The sequence below is a fragment of the Anopheles nili genome, chromosome 2 (genome assembly GCF_943737925.1).
Source record: "Anopheles nili chromosome 2, idAnoNiliSN_F5_01, whole genome shotgun sequence".
NCBI lineage: Eukaryota > Metazoa > Arthropoda > Insecta > Diptera > Culicidae > Anopheles > Anopheles nili.
The window spans coordinates 40,499,832-40,518,620 of record NC_071291.1 but is presented as its reverse complement, the minus strand read 5'-3'; the positions used below and the strand labels follow the sequence as shown (position 1 = coordinate 40,518,620).

Below are 18,789 nucleotides of genomic sequence, written 5' to 3'. Positions count from 1 at the left end.
TTTTTTTTCATGAAATGTATGAATAAATCAAGCAAATGCACTGTATACAAATATCGTCACGCTTACCTTTCGTTTCGAACACGCGTCGTACCCACGTCGTAGGTTGGATACCGGCTGTAATTATGCTCCCGGAAGGCTTAATTTTCGACCCCCGGAATAATGACCGTCCACGTCCGTTCCAATGCCTCACATCAGCCCAACAACATAATCCATTATGTTTCGATTCCGATCATAACAAATAACAGCAGGTAAGTTATACCGCCCTCGAGATGAGAAGAGCAAATTCTCTTTCTGCACGATTATCACGACAGCTCTCACGCACAACTCAACCCACAAGAAACATTTTCCCCGACGCGAGGAAGCCACAAAACACGGCGAAGAAAAGCAGCGTGGGAGAAAATTCACTCCATCTCATGCACTAGCTTCGTCGATTCCATTAATGTCTTTCTACAGCACGGACAAGATGCATTTTTGGTCAAGATTGACATGCTCATCTGGAAAACATTTTTCCGGCAACAATGCGCCACAGCGACAGTGACGGGCAGGCGTCTTAAACGCTTCTATCGGTCACGGAAATATCGTCCATTCCATGAGAATGCTCACTCACACGCGGCACGTCCCATTCACTATAGAGTTTTGCTCTTCTTCTCTCACGACGCTCATCACATGCATCTTTTGCGGCCGTGAACGTGAGAAAACGCGCACCTGCTGCTTTGATTAAACGGCTGTACTTACTTTGTGCATGGAATTGGATCTATGCACGGCCGCAGCTGTTTTTAGGCTCCCGAAATTCGCTTTTCTGGACATTTTTCATTCGACAAACGCATATAATGCTGTATTCACTTTATTCTTGAGATATCTATCTATTCGTGCACTCGCGATGAGACAGGGAGTGATGAGAGATAGCTCAGCAGGAGCAGCTTCGTCTCATTCAAAAACAAAATGCCATGGGAGGTTTAGTCTGAGTGGGTTTCCCAAATCCTAAAACAATCCTTCCCAAACCAGCCGTACGTGTTATTTTTTATAGCTCAGTCTTCGAATCAACCAACAAAGGTACGAAATAATTTTCTATATCTATCGCCATTGTACAATGGTTTATGTACAAACACTGATCCAAAGCGAATTGTTGTTCATGTTTTTTCACTGCGTTGGAAATCAACTACCCGAAATAGCTGAGTGTGTGGTACAAACTGTACCATTTTCATATCCTTGATCTTTCTGCAAGAACCGATGATAAAACCTACCTAGCTGACTTTAGTCATGAAAATTTTTTGCATAGCTCAAATCACACACCCACACACGTGGATAATTCATCCAAGGATGCGTTTGCATAGCGTTTGCGAAACAAAACGTCAAAATTGTGACGTTTACCATATCTCATCTCAAGCCCGTTTCACACCGTGTGCCTCATTCGTTCGCTTTAAAGGCGAGAAAAGTCTGCTCACCATCCCAGACGCACGCACGCAAACACAACACTTTCTGTGCAAGGGCGAGAAAAAAGGCGCCCTAGGGACAACGGCAAATCCTCCTCCACCGTCAAAGCCGTCCACCACAACGCGTGTATAGTGCAACCCGCGATTGCATGGTCCGTCATCAAATCAGGCTTTCTTCTCATCGCTTTCTCACCGGGCTGAGATCTCTCGCTGGGGATCCATCCGTCCCCACAAGAGTGTCACTTTCGAGCCTTCGACCGATGTTGACGTCGTCACACGCACTACCCCGTTTGGAATGGGGTTTCTTCTCGCTGTTCGTCAATTCCACCACGTTCCTAGCGGGTAACTCTGATTTTATGCCGATCCTCCCTTGTCCCACTGCAACGCACGGACACACACACACACAGCACAGATGAGAAGATCGGATTCCAATGGATGGATTCTGGCTGGCCTAACTGCTGCTGTTGATATTGCTATTGCTGCTGGCTAGCCACCACTGCTGCTGCCCTCGAATCTTTCCGGACCACTCCAACGCCCGTCCACGACGTCGTTCAAGAAAACGCACATACTAACACATGTGCGCAAGGTCGGCGCACGCACGCACACCATCAGTGGCGGTGCACGTACAACAGCCACACCAGAGCAGCCACAAGAAAACGAACGAGCGGACGGCGACGGCGTTTGACCACGAACGCATTCCTCGCGGAATCAACAGGATAAAGCTTGGCCGATGCACATACACACACACACGCGCGCGCGCGCCGTGAAACACAACGAGATCGTTGTGCTTGTGCTTCTGTTCGCCCCCAAACAACACACTTAACCACACATATATCGCCCCCAAAAAACCTCATCGACGGTGACTTTGACGACGTCGTTCCCACTGTGGCAGCATCTCGTTTTTCTCTCTTTCACTCGCTCGCATGCTCCCCACAATTATGATGCTCTCACGGAGCGCACACGTCGCGCGCGCCGTCGTCCGCCAACGTCGTCAACGCTGTGTGTCGTTGGGCACCGAAAAAAAAGAATTGATTGTGCGAAAAATGCCTTAACACACCGTTTCCTCCACATAACCTCACATACCCACGCACACCCACACACGAACGCGTATACACCCCGTGGTTTGGTGTCCACAAGAAACAATACGCCTGGTAAATGCGACGGTATGTGAACCATTCCCTCACAGCGTTCGCTTCTTCGGCGACGGCGATGACGACGACGGCGATGGAAAGGAAGAAACAGCCATCATTATCCGCGGACACAAAATAACACACTCACACAGTGAAGAAAAACTCAGCTCCAGCAGCAGCAGAGCGACTTGCGTTTGGGCAGAAAATGCAACGTATTGAAATCGAACAACCCGCACCGCCACTTGCCCAGTAGTTTCAACGTTTTCGCAATCACCGCAAACAATAGGACTCACTGTTGTGCTCGCTTTGAGATTCCACTCTTTGCTTCCCAGTGTCGTGTGTACGCAACTTTCTTCGGTGGTGGATTGAATTTGACAACTCCCGATTCCAATTGGACGAGCTAGCCGTTCCTTGGTCCAGTTGGACTGACAGCGAAAGAAAGAGACCGATAGTGGTAGCATTCAATGTCAAAATGAGGAAACCCCAGATTTTGAGACACAAGGTTGGGTCGTTTAAAATGGATGCGTGACTGCGAAAAATCACTACAATAATCTTTTTTCATCGACATATTAATTACAAATAACGAAAACGATTATTTTTACATGGTATAAACATAATCGAATTTTTTACTTACCATGCTGGTTTATGTCATTTTCTATTTCATATGTCCCTTGAAATGCCAACTATAGTTAAATTGCCTAGTCTGTTAGTTTTGAATTCATAAAAAGCATTTTGAAATTTGAATGTGCCATTATAAAACGAAGTACATAAAACAAAGTATGTATGCTATTGAACATAAACCCACCTCTAAACCAAAAGAGCCAATCCCAGCAAATCAAAATGCTGAGTAATCGGAAACCCAAATATTGTTTAATTCCTTTCGATTTACTAATAAGTAATAGTAAATAGCTTGGATTAAATGTTTTTTTTACAGTTATTTCACAAGCACCGTTGCTTTGTATTGAACGATTGATTAATCGAGCTTCATTATACTTAAGATCTATAGCATCACTTTAAAACTTTGTGAACTTGTTATCTTAAATCATAACACACGATTTCTCATGAACTAAAATAATTTTTTTTTATACCAAAAAGGTAGTATCCGTGTATTTCGCCAGAGCATCTTCATTTCGGTTTCTTCGAAGGAAATTAACGATTAGTTTCACGATGTCCGTTCTTGCGTGATGGAAAATGCTATTTTCCATACAATCCGGTGCACCGCAGGGATACACTTTCGAAACAAATAATTACAACTATCGAAAGCGTTCTCCCCCGGAACCTATATAACTACCGCGAGAGAAAATGGGATACTTTTGACCATTAATGCAATATGGTGGAAAACGCGAGTGTTCCCATTTATATGATTTCAACTAGCCTTAACTTCCTAAATATGAACAACGAGACCGTTTCTCCTTTTTTACGCAGTCACTCCGTCATTGCTTCACCTTCTTATAATCCCTTTTAGCATGCTAATGTTAAACATCAATCAGCGCCCATCAATAACACTGCAGAAACTTGTGATTTTATGATTCCTGCACTGGGATAAAGAGGATTTCAAACACGTTTACCGACACGCGTTCACACATCAGCTACAGAGCTGCGCTTCTTAATCCTTATTGGAAGTATAATGAATTGAAATGCTGTATAACAGAATGTCGTAAGTGGCTTGGCATAGTTTCGCAAGCTGTTTCTTCCTTGAACCACCCACACCATAAAATGCGAGAATTAAAATACAGCGATCTTAAACAAAGAAACAAAAAAACAATAGACGAAACTAATGTCGAAAACATGTAAAGAATGATCTACCGAAATCTACCATTAAAGACTACTGCTATTACTGATTCTGCTTTTTAGCTGTTAAACCAACTGAAACGACTACTACTTGCTAGTCTTTGCATCCCTCCTTTTCATCTTTGACCTGCATCATATCGGTGAAGTAACTGCTTTTGGGATGAATGGTAAAGATATAGTTTCTCTCTTACAAGCTAATTTTCACACAGTGGATTGGACTGTGTGTATGTGCTGCTGTATGTGTGTGACTAACAACAGAACAAACGCATCCCATGCGAAGGATATCTCTATTCCATTCTCAGCGAAGTAACAAACTCTACCAGGTTCCCGTGGTACTCTTTCCACTTACTGTAGCACTAATTCTAAAGATTGTTCTTTCCGTTCAGTTCGCTATGGCCGGAATTACTACGAATCTAATCGGGCAGTAGGTGGTATGTATCCTTGCTCGTGGCAGGGATATACTGTGGCACGGCCTGTGACGAGGCGCGAGCAATTGTGTTTTAATTTAAAACAAACAAAGAATCCCTACTCAATTGTGAAGACCATACGTAAATGCACCGACGGTGCAATGTAAACTGATGCTGGTTATGAAAAATAAAAGTAAATGCATTGAACTCAGCAACGATGAAGGTGCCTTTGGAAATATGCCAAACCCAAAACCAATGACGTCCGATTCCGGTGATGTGTTTGCTAGGACTTTCTCGTCGAAATCGGCGTCTCTCCGGTTTGCTGACAAATTTTCTAAGGCAGCTTCATTCCTTCTGTAAGGTTATGCTACTTGTGCTTTACATCATACCACCCATACCACCCATACCTCCCATGCCGCCCATTCCACCCATACCACCCATCGGACCACCGGCCGGTTCCTCCTTCGGGATTTCCGTGACGACGGCTTCAGCCGTAGTGAGCAGCGACGCAACACCGGACGCGTCCGAGAGTGCCGTTCGGACCACCTTCGTCGGGTCGATGATGCCCTTCTCGATCATGTTGACGTACTCGTTGTTCAGCGCATCGTAACCAAAATCGCCCTGCAGTTCCTCCACCTTCGCCACGACGACTGATCCGTCCACACCGGCATTCTTGGCAATCTGCGTGCACGGCATACGCAGCGCACGGCGCACAATCTCGATGCCCGTGTTCTGATCCTCGTTCAATCCCTTCAGGTTGGCGAGCGCCGGGGAGCAGCGGATAAGTGCGGTGCCACCTCCAGGCACGATGCCCTCCTCAACGGCGGCCCGAGTCGCGCAGAGTGCATCATTTACACGGTCCTTCTTCTCGTTCACTTCTACCTCGCTTGAGCCACCCACCTTCAGCACGGCCACACCGGATGAGAGCCGGGCCAGACGCTCCTGAAGCTTCTCTTTCTCGTACTCCGACGTCGTTTCGGCGATCTGATCACGGATCTGTTCCGCACGACGGTTCACATCATCCTGCTTGCCACGTCCCTTCAGCAACAGACAATCGTCCTTCGTGATGGTGATCTCACCCACCTGGCCCAAATCGGACAGCTGCACGTCCTCCAGCTTCACCAGGTTCGCATCGTCACCGAACACGATGCCTCCGGCGCTGATCGCCATGTCAGACAGCGTCGATTTGCGGTTATCCCCGAAGCCGGGAGCCTTGACGGCCGCCACCTGCAAGCCGATCTTCAGACGGTTCACAACGAGCGTGCTGAGCGCTTCGCCATCCACATCCTCCGCGATGATAACCAACGGCTTGCGTTGCTGGTTCGCCAACTCGAGGGCCGGAATGATCGATTGCACCGTTGAGATTTTCTTCTCCGAGAACAGGACGAGTGCATCCTGGAACTCCACTTTCGCGCCCTTGCTCGAGTTGATGAAGTACGGCGAAATGTAGCCTCGATCGAACTTCATGCCCTCGATCACCTCGAGCTCATCGTTTAGCGTCTTACCGTCCTTGACCGTGATCACACCTTCCTTGCCGACACGCTTCATCGCCTCGCTGATCAGATCGCCAATGGCGCGGTCTCCGTTTGCTGAGATTGTCGCTACCTGGGCAATTTCCTCAGGCGTGTTAACCTTGCGTGAGAGCGTCTTCAGGTGTTCCTTCACGGTGTCGACGGCCAGCATAACACCACGACGGATCTCGATCGGGTTGGCGCCTTTCGAGATCTTCTCGAAGCCCTCCTTCGCGATGGCTCGAGCCAACACCGTGGCAGTTGTGGTGCCGTCACCGGCCTCCTCGTTCGTGTTGTTCGCCACATCCTGCACCAGCTTGGCGCCGATGTTTTGGAATTTGCACTTCAGCTCGATTCCCTTCGCCACGGTCACACCATCCTTGGTGATCTTTGGCGAGCCCCAGCTTTGCTCGAGGATGACATTACGGCCCTGTGTACGATGGAAACCGGTTAGTAGACCAAAGCAACCACCACATCATATTGACGAACATATTCTTTAGCGATTATTTAGAAGGCGCCTCCTCTTCACATTAAATGAAGCTTCCTTATCGCTTGCGGACAGTGAGAAGCAGACCCATTCCTACCTTTGGACCCATCGTAACGGCAACGGCATCAGCCAGCACATCCACACCCTGCAGCATGAGGGCGCGCACTTCTGGTCCGAAGCGTACATCCTTTGCGTAGCCTCGAGTAGCCGCAATTTGACGGGCGGCAGCCACACGTAACACTGTTGGCAATCGGAACATTTCTGGAATAGGACGAACAATGCGGAAACACATGGAAACATTGAAAAAATCAGTATAGGTTTATTAAAATACACGTTAAGTAATGTACAATGAGATCGAACCCATCCAACCCGCATGAAAACGGAAATATATTCTGTGTTCGCCTGAATACGACCCTAACCCTAGAAGCTTCAACTGCCAATCAAACATTAGAAACCGGGGAGATTAGAACGAATGCCAGCAATTTCGGCCGAACTCAGTGGCTTCAAATTAAACCCTCGAAGCGGCTGTTCATGTTCGAGATCGCGCTGCTTCGCGACGAGCAGCTTTTGCTCATTTCGTATGCGTTCGATTTCCGCTTCTGTTGTTTGTTGATCCTTGCGCAACAGCTCGATCGCAGTCTGCCGATCTTGCTTCACCAACATGGATCCGATCGTTATCCAGATACGCTGCTGCTTGTGGTTCGCCGATCTTGCCGGCTCTTGGGGAAAATGCTTTTCGATTAAACGAAGAGCTTCGCGCGTATCCTGGCGCCGTTTATCCAGTTGCACCAGTTCCTGCTTGTAGGTCAGGATGCGGTCAGCAACACGCTCTGTCTCGAGCAGGATCTCCATCAGCTTACGCTGATCGGACACCGTTCCGGTTGCCATGGCAACGGGTGCAGCCTTCGCAATCGATTCTGACACGCTCAACAACACACGCAGCCGGCTTTATAGCATGAGATGTGTAATGGAAAGATAAATGAAAAATGTTAGATCAAAACCATAAATCCCCACACGTATGCTAGCCGCAAAGTGCAATTATTAAAAACAAAAAGCGACCGCATGTAATATCAAACGCCTCTCTGTGCACCCATTCGATTGGATAGATGACGTTACGTAATTACGCAAGCACACGAGGGACCGCCTTATGCTAAGTGGCCGGTTATTCCGGGAACATATTTTCCGGAATGTTTAAAAAGGCAATTCAATGCCGAATAATCATTGATAAACGACACTATCAATGGAATTTATCACTTTTTAGTACAATTGCTAAAGATTACAACACTACTTCAATGGGCCGAACCACCCGGCGAAGTAGGATGATGAAATCTTCTGGAAAACTCGAGAACTTACACAGCACGCGACAAACGATGTCCAAAATCCTAACCTAGAACACATGCAGCGCGCAAGAATTTCGCGGAAAGGTAAAACCTAGTTTTATCAAAAATCAGTAGAAACTTACCTCTGTTTTATGGCAAAAGGGTTGTGAACACAAAATTTCAGCACGAGCACGATTAACACGCTTTGATCCTGGTCGCTATTCCGGAGAACTCGGCAACACACACAGCACACCCGTTTGGCAGCAGTGCTAGAAGAAAATGACAATGGAAAACTGACATTTCGGAAACTTCCTCACGTCATATTTTGACGAGAGTCATATTTTGCATCAGATATCTTACTATTCGACGTTTGCGTATAACGTTGCGTAAGACGAAATTATTTAATCGTGTATACTTTTAAATCGATGAATTCTAGTGAAATTACAAAAGAAAAAAATAATGTACTATTTCGCTCTACCATTTGATTTCCTTTGATACACTAGCAAATGTTTTATTGTCACTAACGAACAATTTAATCATTCGTTCCGTTTTTTAACATACTATAAAGGAACAAAAAATAAAGAACGGTACAAAAAATTACAGTTGCGTTTTACATGCGTTTTTTTATAAAAATGCAGCAAATAATGCACCTGCAGATTGACAAATGGATTTTGACCATGAGCGCTTCCACCGTGCAGGTGAGCGTTTAAAGGGCCAGAATCAATGAGCGCGCGTAGTGAGTCGTTTCATTCATAAAAATTCACGACCAAGTTTTTTTTATGAATGAATGAGCAGACATTTTTTTTCGATAACGGTTACACTTCCTTTCGTACCGTGGTTGACGTTGTGGATGGTCCTGTTTTTCGCGCCCAAATAATTCGAGGCATCAGCTTGCAGTTTAAAGAGCTAGGGATTTAAATATCGTGGTTTAAAGAAACGTAGCCGACTAAAATGTACACCATCAACAAGGAAACGTTTGAGTTGCTGAAGGAAAATGTTCCACAGAATTCCAACGACGGAATGTTCGTGCAATCGAAGCTCACCAACTGTTTGGTTTGGAAAGATCGGACCGCCCCGGATCTGGTGCAGGATTACTGCCGAGCATTTGGCGATTCCAACGACCTCTCCACGATATTCCAGCAGGCGTTGGTTTTGTCGACAGCATCCCCGTCTGCGTCCTCGTCAGCATCTTCTTCAGTGTCTTCGTCAGCATCCTGGATCTGTAAGCCGTCGTCGTCGTCGCCGTCCACATCGACGTCTTCAACGACAAGCAGCGTACTTACCGTGGACGAGTTAACCCCAGCTTTGGATAAGTTTAAGTATTCATTATTTGGATCCGGCTCCTCTGCGGAGAATATGCAGCAGCTGATGTTAGTATGGGAACAGCTCAAGAATGTCGATCCAAGTACGGATGAATGCAAATTTTGCTCGATCGAACCTGTTTTACGGTAATGTACAGCTCCTGTTCCAGGATTACCGTCTCTTAACATGTATAAGTAATAGAAATTGTCCTTCTCATTGGTTACAGGACTCTGTATCCGAAGCATCAGTTGTACTCTACGAATGGGATACTTACGTGCCCTGCACTGCTGAATTATGAGGCGTAAGTATTAAACGAAATTGGCTTTGATTGCAATCTAATGCCAAGTATCTGTTGTTTCAAAAATGTAATCAACTGTGCGTTTTTCTCCTTTTCTTTTTACAGTAATAGCAAGAAACAAGAAGTGTGCAATGGTTCAGCCAGTATGTGAGGTTATTTAAAAGGACTCGAACATCGATTCGTTCTACAGTTTAATTTGTTCAAAATTCGCCAGTTTAATTAGTTTCCCTTATGTTTCTTATTTTTTCATATATTATTCATTTTCATATTTTTCAGTAAAATATGTAACATATACATAACCTGAAAGACCTTTAGAACTTCGTAGCAAAAAAAGATTTTTTTGCAATAATTGCAATTGAAAGGAAAAATATGTTTTATGATTTATAACAGTATGTATTTCTTTAAAAAAGGGACAATGAGCATAAGGAAGGATTTTTTAGTGCTTTTCGGAAAGTGAAATTCTCAACAAACATAACTGATTGTAAGATCAACTGATTTTTTTTATTTTGATCTGTTTAGTAGTAGTACAAGATGTTAAAAAAGAAAACAAAATCAAAATTATATTCAACAAATGTTCATTGTATTTAACATAGCTGATTGTAAGCTACATGGAGTTGTTTCTATCGCTTAGTGTCGAAAAGGAGCACAAAATCAAATTATATTTAACAAAAGTTTATTTTGAAAGCCCTAAGTTACCGTGTTAGAGAGCAATCTCTAGCACAGCAAAAAAAAATTGTACAACACTTATAAACATTGTATGCCTACGTTTTTGCACGTACATAAATATTATAAAACGCTTTCGAGCAAAAAAAATGTACTTCAATAGCTTATTAGTAGAGCTTATAAAAACGCTCCAACAGTGTGTAATTAGAGCAAAGTGCAAGATTTAACACCTTCATTAGCGCAAACTGTAGCTAACGGTGCAAAATGCATCGGTTCACCGTTTGCACACCTTCAAAGGTATGTAACCCGATTAGTTACGGAGCGTCTATTGCTTGTGGAACTCGCGTTGAAAACATGTGGCGCGATCAGTGGCCCTCTTTGGTTGCAGTACTTCTGTTTACAGCTTTTTGTCAACTCACCACATCGTCCTTAATAATGGAGCGTCAGGAACGAGCAGCGTTGGTGTTTCCTCGTGGCAGTTCAATGGGTGTAAGTGTTCAATTGAATGTTGTACGTTTAAAAGCTGTCAAATTTAAACAACTCGTTACAGTATCTGCTGGCCATCGCAATCCCGCTGCTCGTGCCGGGTCGAAACATTTATCTGTCCCACAATTTCGAAGCGAACTACGTTGTGCCGTCCAACGAGACACAGTACTTTCTCTGGTATCAGCGCTTTAAGGAGAACAGCTTTAACCTCACAAAAGCGATCGAAACAAACCGGCGCTCGCGCCGGGATGGACGGATAGGCTTCAGCAGGACGTACTTCTACGGCCAGCTCGAGGAGCGCATGCAGTTGTACGGGCTGAACGGAACAGGCTGTCTGCAACTTCTGATCTGTGAGGCGTCTGAGATTCCGCTCGACGAGCACAACGGTGTGATTGGTGATGTGCTGAGTGTAATACTCAGGTGCGATAGGAAACAATGTAGCTTATGACATTTTTTTTAAATCATTCGTGATTTCTTTTCCTTTCAGCCCTTCGATGTCAATTGGGGAAAACCTTCCACAGGCGTACTACGAGGCCGAATCCAACGGGTCCCGTGATGGTTGCCAACAACTTCGGGCGTTCTGTTCCATGGACCTCATGGGACTAGTTTCAACCGTTCTCTAGTACCTGCTTGGATTGTCTTTTGTTTTTTTTTCTTATTCAGCTGATTCCCAAAAAAAGAAAGATTCAAACCGTTAATTAAATTAGAGCTTTTGTCACACCGAATATCCGAATAAGTTGTCGATGTTCCGAAAACTCGAGGCAATTGGTTAGGTTCGGCTTTAGTCACGTCCAGAGCTTCGTCGCAAGATGTTAGTCATTAATCGTTACCTTGCGTTATTTCTGATGCTGGTGATCGTCAGCATAATAGCAGCAGTTGGTGGTAGTGATCACGTAGATAGCTCCAGCAAGAGTGATGTCGTCAAAAGCCGTCAAAAACGCATCGTCTTTCCTCTCAATGCGGCCATGGGAGTAAGTGAGTGTGCAAAAACGTGTTTCGGATGGGGACTTTCATGCCATGTGTTTGTCTAGATCATTTTTGCCCTGGCCATCCCGCTTGGCATACCGAGCAGGAACATTTTCATGTCGTATAACTTCGAGGGTAACTACAACAATCCAGCGGATGCGAACATCTTCTCCGAGGGGTTCGCAAACTACGTAAGCTCAATTTGGGACATATAAACTGGGCCCTCGCAATCGTCTTACGTCTTCGTCGATCACTCTCTTGTAGATTAAGGGCATCGTGGAACCACTGACTGCCCCATCGCGTCCAGTTGAGCAGTACGGCATTAGAAAGCGAAGCAACGAAGACTCTCCCAAAAGCAAGCGCCCGGTTGCACAAATAACGCGAAGGCAGATTTACAAAACGATAGAAAAGCATCTTCAGACGTATGCATTTTCCCTACAAAAGCTTCAGACAAATGCTTTTCTTTACAATGTAGTTTTCTATGCTTTTTTCTTCGATCAAGGCAACATTTCCATGGCAGCCAATGCTTAAGCAGGATGATCTGTGAGGCAGCGTTACATCCCTTCAGTGAAGCGAATGGATTGATCGGTGATCTGATGCAGATCATGCTCAGCCCCTCTTCGTCGATGTATGAAAACCTGCCGCACGAGTATTCGATCGCCGAACAATCCGGTCGGGAGGGTTCCTGTGAAAAGTACCGAAGAGGAAAATGTCCTAAAGATCCTCTCGAAATCGTTAGTGTTTTGTTACAATAAAGAACATGCAGCAAAAGAAACTCGCATTTTTTCCATGGGTATCTCCAAGGTGATGATGACACGATGCAGCAGAGATTCTAGCTGGTAGCTGTAACAAAACATTAATTAACACGCCACGAGCGATGCCCTAAATAGAATGGATTAGGGTTAGGTGCTGGATGTCCATTGTGGGGCATATAGAACGGTTTCAATACATGCGGCTTCTGGGCGATGGGAAAACCATCGTCAAGATACGAGTGAAAGGTGTCGAAATTCATCCAACGAGAAGGATTTAATTGGATCAATTTCACTGAAACAACCGCACATGGGTAGAACCACTATTCTGCTGGGAAAACACAGACAGTTTGTTTTAAGCCAGCTCAAGATAGACACAGAAATAAAAAAGAAATCCAATAAAATGGACCACAGATTGTGGTACGTTGTTGTGCTAGCAATTGCGATTCCTTTCGCAGGAACTCAAAACACGACCCACCCGGAGGATGAAGGACGCTTTCTCATACGTGGCAAACCGATCCTGATCTACCCACCAACGGCACCGACTCGGCACCAGCTGATCGTCGGCATCGGTGTTCCGGTGCAGGAAATTCCACACTCCGTCGTATTCGGGTGGGTGTTGAAGGCCCAGTACTACCTGCCGACGGTGACACAAAACTACGATCCAATCTATCTGGATAACTGGAACGATAGCAGGCGAGCATTCCCGGATCGAACGAGACGCTCGATCGAGCGGTACGAGATGGACAATATTCGGATCCAGGTAGAGCCGTTACCGCCGGAAGAACACCAGAGTTTGTCGGATGACGACTTTGACTATTACGGCGAGGAAAACTTGGATGAAGTAGCTTCTGAGGGCGTTCCAGAGGGCACCTCTAAGTTCTCCGAGGCTGGCACGACTGATGACACAAAACAACAGCCTCCGAAGGACTTCGACGTCACCAACGGCAGGTGGACGACATATAAGACAATCGAGCGGCTTAGTGATGGTTACGGGCTCGGCGGAAAAGTGTGCATGTTACGCAGCATTTGTGAGGCAGCTGAGGCCCAATTTACGCATACGGGTGGTGTGTTTGCGGAACTGCTGCACATCATGTTTACGTGAGTGTCGGAAAAGCAGGCCAGATCAAGGGTGGAAAGAATACATTCTTATCGTCTGTAGTTTCTTAACCATTCCGCTTGTGTCTTCTTTCCACAGCCCTTCCAGCACACGGGAACCCATTTTGGAACATCTCGACAACGAGTACCACCGGGCGGAACAGCTTGGCCGTTCGGGTGCACCCTGTGCGGAGATATTTCGCGAGTGTTCCACTTCCCTGCTGGACATGTTCTCCGGCGTGCACGATCTCCACCAGCCGACGTCATCGTTCTTCACTGGATCAACTTCTGGAGTGTGACTTTCACTTCGGAACGCGTGGCAGCTCGGAAATGAGGTGGCAGCTTTTGACACGTTTTTTCCAACCCAATGTACGCTCAATAAATGTAATGATAGACGTATAAACATCCCCCACCGTTGCGTGTCTGGCTTGCGTTCGTACCTTCAAAGATCTCCCGCTCTCCGAAAAAGGAGGTCACGCGGTTGACCTGGCAGAACAGTAAAGTGCTCAGTCGCGGGTACGTGCTAACAGGAGTGGCAAGTACTTGTTAGGACCAGCACCAACGGGGAGTCCTCGTTACGCTGGTTCCAAACCGACCGATCAGCCATTGCTTGTTGCGTACGCGTCCCAGACCGATCGCGTATCCGATTTACCGGTGGTTTTTTATTCTTCCCAACCCGCAAGTGAACCAGTTCAGGTCAGTGGGAATGTCTGCGCGGATCGTTCTAGGGCTAGTGTTGAGTGTAACGCTAGCTGCGTTCGTTGCCGCCGATTTCATCCCCTGGTTGATCGTCCCGGAAACGGCTCCGACGCGTCATCAGCTCATCAGTGGCATCGGCATTCCCGTTGGTACGCCAGAATCCATCACCAGTGGGTGGGTTATGAAGGCGCAGTACTTTCTACCGACGAAGGTGGACGATCTGAAACCGGAATTGTGGGAAAACTGGAATGACAGTCGTCGGGCGCTAGTACGACGTGATCTGCAGGATTCACGCGTGCCCGTAGTTCGGCTTCCCACCGCCAGAGGATATGAGCGTTACGATATTAGTGACGTAGAACTACACGAGGAATCGCTACCGGAGGAACAGTTCGACGATGGAGACGATAACTATTGGATGGATGTGGACGATGACAGGATGTTGCAGCAGATGAACGCCGGTCAGATTGGACCTCCAGCACAGGAGCTCGAACCGAGTCAGCTGCTGGGTTACAGCGCCGAGCAGTCACGCTGGACTACGTACAAGTCGATGGAGAAGCTAAGTGAAACGTACGGTCTACCTGGTCGGCCGTGTGTCCTGCGTAGTGTATGTGAAGCGGCAGCTGCTCCGTTCACACACACTGGCGGTATCTTTGCCGAACTCCTGCACATCATGTTCACGTGAGTATGCCCTTGATTTGGGTTCGAAGATCCTGTACGAATACCTAGACATCGATCTGACGGAAATGGGGATATTCGCCGGGGGGAATTTATTTCGCAGGCCTTCGAGCACCACCGAGGAGTTGGGGGAACATCGAGATAACGAGTACTTCCGGGCGGAGCAGCTCGGTCGCACTGGAGCTCCCTGCGAGCGGATCTTCGCCGAATGTGTCCACTCACTGCTGGATGTCTTCACGGGAGTTCATGATCCGGAAACGGGCACGATGCAGCTGCTGCACGATCAGGTGCGGGCTTTTCTCATGCGGAAGTGAGCGAACCCATTGGGCAACTTGTACTAGTCATGTCTCGGGTATGGCGTGGAGGATGAAAGCAGCATAGAAGCTATTTGCAATATTTTCTTTAGTTTAAGTGTGTTTTTTTTTGTATTAGTTGTAGCGTTTGAAATTTCATTTTTTATTAAATAAAGATTCCTAAAGGCCGAGAGTAGATAGAGTGTCATGTCGATCATTAAGGACGAGAAGGGTTACATGACACGAAATAAAGTACATTGAACTTGATTAAAAAAAATAATTATCCTGTTGTCCTTACAACTACACGCTTTGTAAACATAGAGTGAATCGCCGCATCCACTAAAGTTAAACAGCATAGAAAGCGCTCAAAATACAGCATTTATTTCCACCCATCAATGGAGTTTACAACATTAAACTAATCACGTCCAGCGGATCTTTGGGGCAGTGTTTGCTGTACTTGGTGCAATTGTGCTGCTCTCCAAGCTCCTCGGCCAGATAAAACTCTCTCGGCAGCCGTTCGTAGTGCGATCCGGAAGGTCTGTAATGGAGCACATGCGATCAGTAGCAACAGTTCCTTCGAGTAGATCATTCGAGCATTCGCTTACGTGAATACCAGCTGCAACAAGTCACCCAGAATCCCGTTCTCGGTATGCACCGGATGGCTGGCAAGTTCGCAGATCATCCGCAGAATGCACTTCTTGCCGTCATACCCGTACCGGGTCAGATTTAGCTCGATCGTGCGGTACAACTTCTTGCGTGTAAACCGCGCCGGTTCGTTCACCGATCGGATGCTACGTTCTCCTTCCGATGCACCTGCCTCTCCTTCAGCAGCCTCGTGAATCTGATCGTTGTCCACCTTCTTTAGCACACCCTGCGTGAAGTCACTCGCATCACCAGGCATGCCGTAGTTCGCCTCGAAGTTGTACGCCATGAAGATGTTCCGGCCGGTGATCAGCAGTGGCACGGAGAGCGCAATCAAGATCTACCACGATTGATCAATGCAAACTCGTTGAAGCTAGGACGCTAGGTTGATGTATCCAATGCTCACCCCAGTGGCGCTGTCCTCCGTGAAAACGAGGGTTCGCTTTTGGCGGCTCAATCCCAGTGGTTCTAGCTCAGCGATCGACACCCCAACCAACTGGATGGAGAAGATAAGCAAGAACACCGAAAACGTGGTTATCCGTGGTGCCATCGCTGAGGCTTCCGCAGAACTGACATGTGCAATGGAGATTGTATGGTAATGTTCGCGGGTTCACAAGTACAGTGGCTCCAGAAAACTCGACGTCTAGCGGTGTAATAATTTTGAGCTCAATTCAATCAAAAATTAGCGTCTCCGAACGAGCTGATAGAAGAGAGAGCGATGATAATTGGGCCACCATTGTCGATGAACCAGATCCAGCTGCTGGGAAAAGTGTTCTAAACTGCGCACAACATCACATGCAGCGTTGGGGAATAAATACACATTCCGCTGTTATTTTTGTACTTCCGTACGCACAGACCACCGTGAAATGTTGTGCTTCCGAATACCAGCTTTAGATTGGTATTTTTCGGTATAAAATTAATCGCACATGTTTAAAATATCTTTGAGCTTCAAATTTTTAGCAATATTTTTAAATTTGTTCAAATGTGCTTGGCCCTACACTTGCAGTGATATGAGCAATTTTGTGTGGCCGTTTTGCAGAATACACTGTTAATTATTTGCACCGTTGAGTCGTGTAACCAACTATGAGCATTTTTCAAAACCAAATGGCGCCAACAACGAAACATTTGGCGTCCAGATGCTCCGGGCCACGCTTTTGGTCCAATGAAGTGCTAATTTCTTCACCAATGCTTCCCCATTAGACGCTTGATAAGTCTTACCGTATCGATTGTTAACGCATCATTTTTCGGTCAGTAACTACCTACATAATTGTTCGCAAACATGATTACCCGATAAGGATACATGTCACTACGGAGAGCATTCATTGTCCTATCCGAAAGTAGCTATTCGTATCAAAACACGCGAGCACGCTGCTTTATAAGACAATACTTCATCGAAAGCATTCCTTCAATCAACCGTTTAGCCGTAGTTATATTTTGTAAAAAAAATAAGCTATGCTTTTTTTTATTGATACTTCTTTGAACGTTTGGCATTGGCCGTCGAAATATTAAAAAAAAATCAGTCACATTAAGACATTTTTCGCCTGTTTCCACAACATGTCAACCGGGGTATGCAGATGGTCCATTAAGCCCTTAAGTATCCAAAACGATGCTCACCAGATCGATCGGGTTTAACGGGCAGTGGGGTCGATACTTGGTGCATTTTCCTTGTTCCCGTCCAAGCTGTTCAGCTCGCATGAACTCACCCGGCAAATCCTCGTCCTCGGAAAGGGACGGTCTAAGGGACAGGACATGGGAAAAAAGAAACAAATTAAACTAAGCGAGAAAAGCCCGGCGTTCACCGATCGTACGTGAATATCAACTGCAGCAGATCACCCAACACGCCGTTCTCGTGCTGCAACGGTGTCTTCGCCACCTCACAGATCATCCGCAGGATACATCGCTTCCCAGCGAACCCGTACCGCTGCAGGTTCAGCTCGATCGTACGGTAAAACTTCTTCCTGCTCAGACTCGATCGCTTTGGGGCGCGAACCTGACGTGCCTCGGCCTCGTGAATCTGGTCGTTGTCACCCTTCTTGAGGATGCCTTGCGTGAAATCCGTACTATCCGTCGGCATGTTATAGTTCGCCTCGAAGTTGTACGACATAAAGATGTTCCGTCCGGTGACGACGAGCGGGATCGACAGCGCAATCAGGATCTGCAATGGAATCAGTGGGTTTTTAGTGGAAATACCGAAAAAACAAACCACAAACACGACTTGGTCAGAAGCTTACTCCAGAACAGCTGTTGAAGGTGTACACCAGCGTACGTTTCGAGCGGCCATGATCGGTGGGTTTCACTAGGGTTACCGCTCCAGTACCATCACCTGCACCTGCTGGAAGGTCTTCACCCGGACACAAGCTGGATTGGCAGAGCACCAGCAACCCGAACAACACGTAACGATATCCGCGCACTAACTTCATCCTCGACGCACGGGTGATCCGGGAATGACGATCGCGACCGCGCTTGAACGCGCCCAGCGCAACTAACCGATTCTGTTTATTCAACCGGTTAAATGTGCACTCTTTTGTGCATCAATTTTCACCTGCGGTACACACGTCAGTCGGGCTGACGGTGGCCACCGGAGAGTGGCCCCATTCGGTGGTGCGATTTCCGTTTGGCGCCCGAATCCACGAGCTGCTGGAGTTGGCGGTGCAGTGCGAGAAAGCATCAATTGATCATTTCTTCAGTTTTTTTTTTCTGTTCAAGTTCGGAAGTAAATAATTTATTTCGTTTACATTTATAAACAGGTGCGTGGCGTCCAGGCTGGCGTAGTCGTCTCGAAGGGTGGTGCCATCGAGTGATCGCCACCGGAAACGCCGGGAACGTGCGGGAGCTAATAT

At 46.6% G+C, this 18,789-nt stretch overlaps 5 protein-coding genes across 5 annotated transcripts; 1 reads left to right on the top strand and 4 right to left on the bottom strand.

Annotated features, from left to right (window-relative positions):
* Positions 1 to 3,659: 3,659 nt before the first annotated feature.
* Positions 3,660 to 8,333, bottom strand: LOC128731701 (heat shock protein 60A-like). Its single transcript, XM_053824833.1, has 3 exons — positions 8,222 to 8,333; positions 6,857 to 7,020; positions 3,660 to 6,702 (listed from the first exon to the last, which is right to left on the bottom strand). Exons 2-3 carry the CDS (start codon positions 7,016 to 7,018, stop codon positions 5,140 to 5,142), a joined length of 1,725 nt encoding a protein of 574 aa, XP_053680808.1. The 5' UTR covers positions 7,019 to 7,020; positions 8,222 to 8,333; the 3' UTR covers positions 3,660 to 5,139.
* On the bottom strand, positions 7,162 to 8,332 carry LOC128731702 (p53 and DNA damage-regulated protein 1). The gene is made up of 2 exons (XM_053824834.1): positions 8,222 to 8,332; positions 7,162 to 7,705 (listed from the first exon to the last, which is right to left on the bottom strand). Exon 2 carries the CDS (start codon positions 7,645 to 7,647, stop codon positions 7,207 to 7,209), a length of 441 nt encoding a protein of 146 aa, XP_053680809.1. The 5' UTR covers positions 7,648 to 7,705; positions 8,222 to 8,332; the 3' UTR covers positions 7,162 to 7,206.
* A 3,303-nt stretch (positions 8,334 to 11,636) lies between the features above and the next one.
* On the top strand, positions 11,637 to 15,328 carry LOC128723001 (uncharacterized). The gene is made up of 10 exons (XM_053816707.1): positions 11,637 to 11,798; positions 11,859 to 11,984; positions 12,058 to 12,215; positions 12,296 to 12,538; positions 12,729 to 12,856; positions 13,001 to 13,643; positions 13,741 to 13,933; positions 14,035 to 14,179; positions 14,369 to 15,017; positions 15,118 to 15,328. Exons 1-10 carry the CDS (start codon positions 11,637 to 11,639, stop codon positions 15,326 to 15,328), a joined length of 2,658 nt encoding a protein of 885 aa, XP_053672682.1.
* A 381-nt stretch (positions 15,329 to 15,709) lies between these two features.
* Positions 15,710 to 16,499, bottom strand: LOC128731956 (uncharacterized). The gene is made up of 3 exons (XM_053825115.1): positions 16,356 to 16,499; positions 15,913 to 16,289; positions 15,710 to 15,845 (listed from the first exon to the last, which is right to left on the bottom strand). The coding sequence occupies exons 1-3, from the start codon at positions 16,497 to 16,499 to the stop codon at positions 15,710 to 15,712; spliced, it is 657 nt and encodes a 218-aa protein (XP_053681090.1).
* Positions 16,500 to 17,539: 1,040 nt separating this feature from the next.
* On the bottom strand, positions 17,540 to 18,369 carry LOC128722991 (uncharacterized). Its single transcript, XM_053816696.1, has 3 exons — positions 18,181 to 18,369; positions 17,758 to 18,104; positions 17,540 to 17,684 (listed from the first exon to the last, which is right to left on the bottom strand). The coding sequence occupies exons 1-3, from the start codon at positions 18,367 to 18,369 to the stop codon at positions 17,540 to 17,542; spliced, it is 681 nt and encodes a 226-aa protein (XP_053672671.1).
* Between the last annotated feature and the right edge of the window lie 420 nt (positions 18,370 to 18,789).